The following is a 12,297-nucleotide window of genomic DNA, read 5'->3' as shown; positions in this document are numbered from 1 at the left end:
TGATTTTTTAAAAACGTTTAAACAACATTTTGGGAAAAAAAATTTAAGCATAAAAAAATAATTAAATGCATTAGATCTTATAGATACAGCAAAAGTAATTCTCAGGACAAATTTTATAGTCCATTACTAATAAATTTAAAAGAAAAAAAATACATAAAGTGCCCTACTCCAGAAGTTGGAGAAAGATTATCTCCTGCTTGCTTCTGCTCTTTGTATTCCAAAAAGAAGAAATTGCTGAAGGTAAAAAGCAAAATTAATAAATTAGAAATAAAAACGGTGGAATTGATAAACACATTAGAGAGCTGGTTCTTTGAGAAAAACAGTAAAAAGTGTGCATCTAAGTAAAGTTGATAAAAAAGAGTGAGGACAAATCAAATATACAAAATAAAAAATGATAAGAAGGAAAGACTAAAGATACAAAGGAAATGAAAAGAAACATATGTGATTACTCTGTTCAATTCTATTCAATTAAAATTGAGAACTTGGATGACTTTCTACAAGTATATAAATTACCAAACCTAGTCCTACAAAAGGTACAAAATAAAAACAGACCAATTATTATAAAGAACTAGAGAAAGTTTCTGAAGACGAATGCTCTAGCAAACGCCTCCTCTCAGATGTTTTCACAGAGGAATTCAACCTGAACAGATCAACTCCCATGCTAGTGAGATTATTCCAAAATATGTAAATGGAAGGAAAAGGGTCCATGCTATTTTGCTGAGGCAAACATAAGATTGATACTAAATTGATTAGAAATCTCTGTATTGATAGCTCAAAAGAGAAAAAAGAAATTACCTGCACATCTTGACACCTGCTAAGAAGTAATTCAATTTAGCTCAACATCTACTCCTGATTTTAAAAGTACTGTTAACTGGAATAGATGGGTATCTCCTTAACATGAGGAAATGTATCTATCTCAGCCAGTATCATGCACAAACAGACACCACAGGAAGCATTCCCATTAAATTCAGGAACGTATCACCACGCCAGGAAATTTCACCAGCAGGCTTTGCAGTACTGTGACCCCTCTATAACGGGACTGCCAGCTTGGGGCCAGTGGCCCGGAAATATAGCTAATCCTGGTACAGGAGCAGAAACAAAATCTCCCCTGAGCCATCTCAGGACACTGGATCTTACATGCTTCCATTAATTTTTTTTATCCAACATTACACGTGGTGACTTTAAAAATCACTGCTGACTTACTGATAAAATCGGGCAGCCCTATTTTTTGAATAATATTCTCACAAAATCAGCTTGCTAGTGGAATGCTTACAGTTTATTATTTTGAATTAAAAGAGAAAAGATCATTAACTACCCTACGATCCAATCTTGAATCCACATAAAATTAGAAACAACAATCGCATACAAATTCAGCCCATATTCTGTGGGTTTTACTTCACAAGCTTGCGGTCTCTTCCTGCCTGCTCAGCTTTACATCGCCTCTTCTCCCGTTCACAGCTCTCCCCCTGCTCGTGTCCGCTTGCTCCTCTGTTCTCCCCAGCCTGCTTTGGAGACTGCTCTAAGTTTGCTAGAACCGAATAGCCAAGCCACTACTGCCCTCTAACCAGGAAGCCATCAGACAAGCAAAAATATAATTCCGGGAGCCAACTGACCCTAGGAGGCCCGTGGATCAGAACAGTTCCAGCACGAGGCTTCTATTAGTTCCTATGTAAATATCTGTAGTGTCACATAATGCAATAGAAGATGGCCAACTGACTTTAAATTCATGCCTGAGTATGGGACCCATAGCTCACTGTGTTGTCAGGGGTCTTATAAGCTGTGAGTCACGTTGAGGACTGAAAGAAAAACCAGAAAACTCATGGCATGGTGTGGAGCATGATTTAAATTTCCAAAGGTCTGGCAGCTCTTGCTGCTGTGGCATACATGTGCTATAACTGTGACCTCAGAGTGCCCACAAGTTGCCTGGAGGAAGATGATTAGAGCCTTTTGAGGAGAAAGAATGTCTTATGCTTAGTAGTCTCTGGTCTGAGCACAGAAAGGGCCTTGACCTCATATCTACATTGGGCACAGAATAAAGGATAATTCCATCCCTAGAGCTGGGATCCAAGTTGTGCAGTCTTACATGATCCAAATACAGAGGGGACCCAAAAAGCCCTGGAATTATCTTCTGGAGGGTGGGCCCTTTGTAGTACAGATTTCACAGCTAGGTATTTGAGGAACCCATCTGGATCAGTGTACCAGCTGGCATTGTTGTGAGAGGCTGAGTTTGGTTTCAGTGAATTTCTTTTGAAGACTCTTTCAATGAGTTTGCCCATTTACCAGCACACCTGCCCACACTGTGCTGAAGGTTCAGCAGTTTCTGACCAAAAACAGCATGGCCCCCATGTCCCACCCTCCCTATCTACTTGATTGCACTCCAAATGACTTTTTCTTTGTTTCCCTGGATGAAAAAGAGTCCTTAAAGGAACACATTTTGCTGATGTGGAAGAGGTGAAACAAATTAAAAAAAAAAAAAAAGGAAGAAGCACTAAAAGGCATCAAAATCAATAAGTTCAAACACTGTTTTGAAAATGTCTTGATAGGTGTATTGTATCAAATAAAGAGTACTTTAAAGGTGATTGAAATTTAAACATGTAAGAACAAATACACAATTTTTTATAAATAAATTCTGTTTTCTGGGTCCCCCCCTTGTATATGACATGGTGACCAATTAAGATTTCTGTACATAATCAACTACAAGATGACATCGGAAAGAACTAATTCCCCCGCAAATAAAGACACAGTTCACAAAAGCATGTATTTGTTTTACAGGTGAGTCAAGAAAGCCACTCTTCAAATCCATCAAATTATTCCAAATTTGTTGTTAATAGGAACAAAAAAAGATAAACTTCCCCAACACTTTTCCATCTTTCTTTGAAAATTCATCTTCAATTCACCTTATATAACAATTTTGATCTTGACCTATGATTTCCTAGAATGAGAGCATAAATTTAGAACTACACATGCACCAGGAAAATAAAGGAGCTTTTAGAGGGGTCCCATACCCCATTCCTCTTCCAAGACAACAAAATACTTTAAACTAAATAGGTACAAAATATCACAGAATCCTGACTCTTTCTAATGCATTTGGTGCAGTGTTTTCATTAACGGTCAGAACTATGGACTTCTTCCAGGATTTCCCCAGACACACAATAAAAAAGTATCCTATTTTCTGGGACTTAATGATAATGACACATAGAAGATGAATGACGATAAATCCAAAACCAGAAAGCTCCAGGTTGAAGAAGAAAATAAGCTAAAGCAACAGAATTACCCAGGACAGACTGGCCGTACAACACAGCAATCATCGTACTTCAACTCAGCCCCATGGGTTTGCTGCTGAACTCACTTGACTGAGCGCTCAGCTTCAACTGTAATTCTAAAAACTTCAAACAGTTTATTTAGTGCTGTCTAGAAAGACCATCTCATTTGATCTCCATTCAAGTGTGATGTAAAGAACACACACACGAACTCAAATGTAGAGGGTATGTGGGTAAGTGAGGCAATGGTACATGACAGAAGGAAGAGATGGGCGAACTTAGCGACATCGATTCCTTTCTTCTGATGATGCAAAGGTTTATAGAACTCAACTCGGCTTTTTGTAACATGCTTTTTCAATGTCCAGGCAAAACATTCAGGCTTTAGGTCATTCAGAAAGGGTGTTTATAAGAATGACAATATCTGGCGCTCCAGTGAGATAAGATCTTTCCTGCATTAGTTGGGGGGAGCATAAATTGGTATAACCTTTCTGGGAGCCATTTGATGATGCATATAGAAAATCTTAGATGTGCCTATTTATTAAGTCTTTTAAGTGCGCATCTGTGACTACCAGTGAGGGTGTGTGTATTGGTCTTTCGGATCGCCTCTTCTGTTACTTTTTTTTCATATCGTTGGCCCATTTTTTTTCTGTTGGATTGTTTGTCTTTTTCTTACGACTCTGTAGGAGCTACCTACATATAATATGTATTAACTTTATGGATTGCAATTATTTTCCCAGGCTATCATTTGTCACTTGACTCTGTTCGTGATACACTCTTCAATGTGAAGTTTTTCACTTAATATAATGAAATGTGTTGTATCTTTTTTCTTTACAGCTTTTGGGCTTCTTCAAAAAATTTATAGCTCTGGGACTCATTTTTGTACATGGTATGATATAGGGGTCCAACAAAGTATTTTAAAATAAATGCTTCAATCTAGGTAAATAACCAGCTGTTCTAATGCTGTTTAACAAAAAATCCTTGTTTTTTTCCTCACCAAATTGAAATTCTGCCTTTGTCTACCATTAAATTCCCACATATACTTGAATCTGTTTCAGTACTCACTGTTCCATTCCACAGTCAATCCTATGCCAGTATCATACTGTGTTTATTACATCATAATAGGTTTTAACATGGGAGAACGTGGGCTTCAGTGTCTAGTCATTCATTTTCTGTGCCCTATTAAAGATTCAATGAAAAGTTGGAAGAGGCAGAATCAGGGATGTTTACTAAAACCAGAACCTCCAAAACTGATTATTCTTAGAGGAATGAATTGCATTGTGACAAATAAAATGTAGGGAAAAGAGTTCACTTACATTGTGGGCAGAAATGTGAATCGTTAATATCTATTATGATTACAAACATATATACCTTTTAACCAATGATGTTGCTCCTAGGAATGCAGGGCACAGAAGTGAGGGTGCACATGGAAGGCTCTGGGTAGAAGGCAGTCTACTGACATGATGGGAAGGCTGCGTGGGGTGCCCAGGAAAGAGCTAACACAGCAGGCCTGAGCCTGCGATCCTCAGGCCGGCTCTCAAGGTCGGCTGGCCCTTGACTGGTGTCTGGGAATTGGCTGGTAAGCAGTTTCCCACACTGATAGAAAACTTTCTCTAAATAATGGTGGTTTAATGTGCTTAAACTGCTTGTACAAACAATGTGGTTTATGCTGAATACCTGAATTCCTTCTGGGAGTCTGGAATTTTGGTACAGGCTAGGCAGAGGCACCTCCGTGACCAGTCCCCAATAAAACTTTGGGCACTGAGGCTCCAGGGAGATTCCCAGTAGATCACACTTGGCACATGTGCTGCCACACCGACTGCCGGAGGAATTCAGCATGTCCTGTGCAACTTCCCTGGGAGAGGACTCTTGGGAGCCTGTCTCCGGCTTCCTCTGGACCTTCCCCCATGTGCCTTCCCCCTTTGCTGATTCTGCTTTGCATCCTTGTGTGTAATCAAGTTGACTCGAGAGTATAACTATATGCTGAATCCTGTGAATGCTTCTAGTGAATTGATGTAATTGGGAGTGGTCCTGGGGACCCTTGACACAGGAGATAAGAGGTGTGGGCAGAGAGGGTGAATGTGGGGAAGAAAGTAATAAAATAGTGTAGAAAAAGATAAAGGTGAGTATAAAAAACATCACCTGAGCTATGATCTCATTTATATCATAGCATACATGCTTAGATATATACACAGAAAGATATCATAAGGGTTTAGGTGATTTTCTAGTTTTCCTTATACTTTTCTGTATGGTTTGAATTTGTTTTTACAATACACATACTTTATTTACATAATCAGAGAAAAAATAAAACCTATTTTTAGTTGAAAAAGGAAATAAAAACCAATTGTTGGAGACTCTAATTTAAAATAGCATCCTTAAAAATATATTTTTTTGTGAGATAGAGGAGGAGGGAGGGAAAGAGAGAGGGGGAGAAACATCAACGTGAGAAACATCGATTGGCTGCCTTCTGCACGTGTCTAGACCAAGGATCGAACCCGCAACCTAGGCATGTGCCCTGACCTGGAATCGAACCCACAACCTTTGGGTTTGGGATGATGCCCAACCAAGCCACACTGGCCAGGGCTAAAATAGCATCCTTGATGTTGTCTCTCCTAACTTTCCATTAGATTCCTATAAAGATACAGAAAATGTGAAAACATCATGTGGAAAGTTAGGTGACTGATGACCATTCCCAGGAGCTGAAAGAAACTTCCACTAATCTTATGGCCCGTGGAAGGGTCTAAAGAGCACAGTCAGATCGCATGTCAATCCCCAGAATGGTCTGTCTGAGAGTTGGGAGGAAGGTCCCTGGTCCTTAATGCACCCACTGCCTGTGGTTAAGAAATGCATGACCTGCATCCAGAGAAACCTGGACAGCTTCACGCAAGGGCACGGGTGAGGGTTTTTGAAGTAGTCATCCCCTTGCCGTTAGAATTCCTTTTCTCACCAGAAAGCAAGCAGGGTGCTGTAGAGAGGACCGAGAGAGGATGAGCCCTAACAGGCATGTACACTAGGAATTACCACTGGACGTAAGAGCTGCCTGTGGGGCTGGGAGGGAGCGGAGCGGGGCCTGTTGAGGGCTCGCAGAGCTGCAGAGACTCAAGTCTGTGGGATGCTAACAACTGTGAAATGACGAACTGTCCCCACAGATTTAAGAAGAGGGTTCTACCAGCCATGAAGTAGACAGAAAGTGAGCGGTTTGTCATCCATACTGGCACAGCATTGAGAGTGAAAGGGGTACTACTGATGGTTACAACACGAAACAGTCACAGGACAGGGCTGTCCCAAGCACTCTGAGAGGTGCAGTCACACTAGTTCAGGGCCAACTCCTAAGCCCAAGTTCATCTCCTGGGTAGGTATGAAGAAGAAAAAGTATCAGATCTGCAGAACAACAACAAAAGCATCCCTGGGTAAGCACTGAACAACAGGTGCATAAAAATAATGTACTTTGGTGACAGAAAGCAGAGAACCAAACCTGCCATTTTACTAGCAGTAACTTGAGAAAGAAAACATAACTCGGTAAAAGCAATTAAAAAAAAAAAAGTAACAGAAGGAAACAGTTTCAAGATGCAACAGAATTTAGTATTTCACTCCAGGAGTTTTTCTGAATTCTAGGCAAAATAAATCAAAGAGACCAACTCTTAAAAACACCTCGGCAACTGGGAAAATGTCCATTATTTGCATATGACAGAATCAAAGGTTTCATCTAGGTACAGGTACACCAATACAAGCCAATATTATTTCTTTATATCAATAATGCCATGTACAAAATATCATAAAAAATTCACAGCAGTAACAAAAACAACAATATATCCAGGAATTAACTATGAATTCATAAGGCATCTCTAAGTCTAAAGGTCAAATAGAGAAATGAATTATATAAGCCTATTCTATAGTCTTAAGATGACTCAATATTGTAAAAATGTCAATCCTTTCCAATTAATCTATAAATTCAATGCAGTCCTAATAAAAAAGAATTGTTGAATTTAATGAACACAATAAACACACATTAAAATTTATATTGCAGAATAAAAGTCTATGTATAGGTTAATCAACCTTAATAAAAAAGAGTAGAGAAGATGGACTTCTTTTACCATATACTAAGGCGTACTACAATAAAAACTGTGTGCACTCAGAATATATACATTTAATATACAATAAAATATCAATGGGTAAAGGATAGATTGCTTAGTAGATGGTATTGAGAAAACCTGTTCACCACATAGAAGAAAATGAAACTAGGTTTCTATCTAAAACCACATACACAGGTGGATTATAAATGGATTAAAGACCTAAATGTAAAAGGTAGAGATATGCGGTTCATGAAGAAAATACAGGACAGTATCTTTGTGACCAAGAGACAAAGAAAGCCCTCTTAGACAAAATTCCAAAGCACAAAACACAGGTGAAATACTGAAGAATCTGAATATGTCAAAATTAAGGATTCTCTTCAACAATGCATATTATAAAATTCATTAGAATCCATACAGAAGAATATATTTGTAACACCTAACATGAATATGAGATTTATGTATCAAATAGTCAAGTAACTCCTGATGATCAACAAGAAAATGATACCAACTCCAGAAGAAACACAAAGGATATGAACAAGCAGTTTACAGGAAAACCCCAAAAGCAAACAAGTATTTAATGAGATGTTCAAATTCAATGGTAATCAGAGAAATAAAAAGTAAAACAACGAGGTATCACACCTATTAGTCTGGCAAAATGTAGGGGCGGCTGGATGGTACCACAGGGATGTAGGCACATGGCAACCCGTACAGGACCGGCGGTGGAGCAGACTGGCAGGGTCGTCTTGGAGAGGAACCTGGCAACACTTTTACCAATCAGGTCTGCACGCACCTAATGGCCCAGCCACCCTTCTCCCGGTATATGTCCCAAGGACCTTCTCGCAGAGGCTCATGATTTCCTTTCATTTACGCATCTAGTATTTTACATGAAACGCTTCGTAAGGAACGTATGGAATGGGTATGGGGAATAACAAGCAATGTGTGAGCGAGAGAGTGAAATGAGAAGGGGCCCCGCACAGACCAACGATCACGGGAACCGTGATCTAACGAGCATCGCCGAGTCCGCACTCCACACCGCAGCCGAGCGTGGGCGGCGGGTGATGGTGGGTGAGGGAGGTTTTTCAAACACGTTGGCAAAGCTTTCGAATTACAAGATAAAAAAAAAAAGTCCTTTACACAGTTAAGCTGAGGGAAACTCAATGAACTACAAGAGACAAAAAACAGGCTGTTTCAGACATTGCTCCACCTTTAGATACTAGAAGACAAAGGTCTTCCAAGTTTGGAGGATAAAATGAGTGTGAGCTCTGACAGCCAAGTAAGTTTTCCATGGGCGACGGCAGCAGAGAACATACCGAGATACACGCAGACACAAAAGAAAACACCATCACGAACATTTCTTGAATTGAAGAAAATGTTCCACAGATATTTAAGAACATTAAAACAAGGCCTTCTCCATATCTGTAAAATATAAAATTACCTTTTGCAGAAAGAGGACAATCCTTACGAGCATCTGGGCACGGAGTTCTTCCAAGGTAAACAATGTTCGCGGTGTGCGAATGAAAATTTTGGTCCTTCCATAAGCTACATCGTCCTGAAAACCACATTGTTCAATCAATTTCTTGACAGCCTCTTTGTCTGAAGGGAGGTCATGGTTGGGCCAGGTGAATTCAGAGATCATCTTGTACCTGGGTGAAGAAAAAACAAGGCACAGATTAAGGGAGAAAAATCAGATGATCTCAATAGATGCAGAAAAACCATTCCATAAAATTCAAGATGCTTCATAAAAAGAAAAAAGAACCTCTTAGCAAACTATGAACAGAAATAAATTTAATAGCCTGATAAGAGACATGGAAAAAACCTTCAATAACATACAACATTCCTTCATGATAACAAGCCTTACTAACCTAGGGCTAGAAGAGTACTTTCTTAATCTAATGAAGGCTATTTACCAAAAACTTACAGCAAATATCATTTGTAAAGGGGCAACTTTGGAACTGTTCTCTTTACAAACAGGAACAAGACAAGGATGCCTGTTATGGGTTCTGTAGCCAGCACAGCGAGATCAATAAACAAACTGGTAAGTGATTGGGGAAAGAACAAAACTAACGTTACTTACAAACAACAGACTCACTTCAAGGGAAATCAAGCCGATAAGTGATTATCACTAAAACAAAACTAAGCAGTATTCTGCCTGTAAGGAGAATACACAAAACCCAACTGTGTTTCTATGCACAAGCAGCCAACAGTCCCCTGCCATGTGGGCCTCACACGGGGCACTTGCCACACACCAGCCTCACAGAGAGTGAATGCGAGCAAGATGAAGTCACAGCATCACAGCCTTTTGCAGCCTAATCTCACAACTGACATCCTATCACTTTGGCCAGATTCCATTTTGCTAGAAGTAAATCACCAGGCCCAGGCCGCGCTTGGGGCAGGGAAGTACACAGGCTGAATACCAGGAGGTGGGTATCTCGGGACTAGCTTGGAAGGTTACCTATCACAGTGATTCCCCCCCCTTCTCCCAGGGGCAAACGCGTTCAATACATGTAGTCAAATTTAGTACCATTACTTACATATTGCATCTGAGTTTCAGTCAGTGAGAAAAACCTTGTTCACACTCAGGTTAAAGAGTAATTTACCTGTGTGTTCTTCCAGTACATATATGTTTTTATTTTTTACTTTTATCTCTGATCCCTTTGGAGTTTATTTTGGTATATGGAATGAAGTATGGATCCCATTTTACCTTTTGATAAAAGGCTATTCCCAACACTGCTTACTAAAAAGTCCGTTTTTCTCCCTGTGATTTATTATGTCATTTTTATCATATAATAAATTTCCTATGTACTCAGTTCACTTCTAGGCTTCCTGGTCTCTTTCACTGCACCGTCTGTCCCTCTGTGCATCAGTACCACATGGTTTTAATTATAGATGTTACAAACATATTTTAGTATCTTTTCTTTTTTATAGTTCTTTCTAGCTATTTCTGCATGTTTATTTTTCCACATAAACTTTTCATAATCAATTTACATAGTTCCAGGAAAAAACAATCACAAAACAAACAAATCCTTCTGGTATTTCTGTTGGGTTCCTGTGTTAAATTAATTAAATGTATCTATGACGTTGAGTTGTTCTATCCAAGAACAAAAGCTGTCTTTCTATTTTTTTCAAGGCTATTTCTGTGCCTTTCAGGAGACTAAGTTTTATACATTTCTGGTTAAGAAGATATATATCCAAATGGCATCTGATCCCTTCTTAGCATCTCTCTCTTTTCCTACCTCCCATCTTAGCTCCTGTGACAGCACGCTGTCCCTGCTTCCTTCAGTCTCCCTGGATATTTCCCCTCAATCTCATTCTCTGGTTACGACTTCTCTACTACTGGGCCCAAATGCTGGAGCTTCCCAGGGCTCGCATCAGCTCCTCTTCTCTCTGTGTGCACTCTCCCACATCACCTCATCTCTTCTCTCTGCTTTATTTTTCAATTTGTGAATTTATTACCCCTGGCCCAGCTCTCAGTTCTGAGCTTCAGACTCATATATCCACTGCCCACGTGGATTCTGAAGACATCGTAAATGTCTCTCTCACTCCTTCCCACCTCGATGCCCTCAGTTAAGAAAGCCAGAATCCTGGCACTCACACCGACCCCTTCTCTTCTCCATCATTCCTTCTCATCCATCAGTAAGTCCTATAGGTTCTACCTCCAAAACATATTCAATAATTCAACTTTTCTCATCTTTACTGCCACAATCCTAATCCAAGCCACCAACCAGTTTACTAAAATAAAATCCTGAAATTATCTTCCATTTCCTTTCCAATCCGTTCTGCCTACTCAGCAGCCTGGGAAGTTTTCTAAAAAGCCTCGCTTCCTTTTCACCTTTCAATCCCCTTCTCCATCCCGCTGGTCCAATCACACTAGCCTTCTTCAGCGTCCTGTAATGCGTGGTGCCTCTTTCTTGCATTAGAGACTTTGCATATCCTGTTCCCACTGCAGGAATGCTATTAAATCTACTCATTGAAAAACTGCCTCCTCGTCCTCCTTTAGTTTTTTACCGTAATCTTCCTTCATTGGCCACCAACCCTCACACCCATTATTCCTAAGGCCTCCGGCTGCGTTTTTTCCTTACGCCGCTCCTCGTACTGATTTGTGGGTTTATCTGTTTAATGCCAGTCCTGCTCACTAGGTTGTGGGTGCCATGCAGGCAGGGACTTTGTTCAGTTCCCCACTATGTATCACATTGTCTGCCATGTGACAAGAAAATAGATATTTGTTGAGTGAAAGAAAAAAATGGAAGGAAATACATTTAAAAGCCTATTCACTTGCCGTATAGGAACAGAAATAGAAACCAGATGAAAGAGAGAGGTAATATTACACAAAATCATGTGAAAAAGGAAACAGAATCAGAAGCCTTCCAAATTCATTATGAAACAAGAATAGGAGCCAACGCTTGGGCTGTACCATGAGCAGGAATGGCGTGTGTCTGAAGCTCAGGCACGTGGCAGGAACCGGGGCAGCCCGCAGTCACCCTGCTCAGCGAGTGTGTCGGGGTCAAGGCGTCGTCCTTTCTTCCCGATGGTGAGGGGCATGACCCCAGTTCTCCAGCAAACCAGCATCCTGAACTTGCAAATTAAAAAGCCAAACTCATCTACTTTCTGACAACTAGTTTTACGTCCCCAAAGACTTTAGAAGCATTTAAGCTTCTTAATACAATTTAAAATCCTTCTCTTCTGTAATAAAAGAATGAAAATAAAGAGATGTGACAAGTAAAATTTTAGGTTCAAAGCTAGCTTATATAGAAAAATCTGCAGAATCTCAAAGCAAAAATTCAGTGTGGAAATATTACTTCTCCTCCTCCATCACTGGAAACTAAGTCCAAGGTCCTACACACCTTCTATTCCACTCCATATCCCACTGGTAAGTCCATGTGACAATAAAATACAATGTCAGTTTCTCGATTTGAACAAACAAATTTATGTAAAGCAGAAGACAGAGACCACCCCCAGAGTAGGAATAG

General features: G+C 39.9%; 1 protein-coding gene across 1 annotated transcript in view; it reads right to left on the bottom strand.

The window, feature by feature from the left end:
• LOC149998108 (unconventional myosin-Id-like) overlaps nucleotides 1-12,297 on the bottom strand; it is a 167,731-nt gene that overhangs the window by 24,845 nt on the left and 130,589 nt on the right. The window contains exon 16 of the mRNA XM_090290753.1: nucleotides 8,766-8,973. Within this exon, the coding sequence (XP_090146879.1) occupies nucleotides 8,766-8,973 (208 nt within the window). The remainder of the gene's footprint in view (nucleotides 1-8,765; nucleotides 8,974-12,297) is intronic.

Source organism: Furipterus horrens, unplaced genomic scaffold, assembly GCF_987537825.1.
Source record: "Furipterus horrens unplaced genomic scaffold, mFurHor1.1.pri manual_scaffold_11, whole genome shotgun sequence".
Classification (NCBI taxonomy): Eukaryota; Metazoa; Chordata; class Mammalia; order Chiroptera; family Furipteridae; genus Furipterus; species Furipterus horrens.
This window is presented reverse-complemented; position numbering and strand designations above follow the sequence as displayed.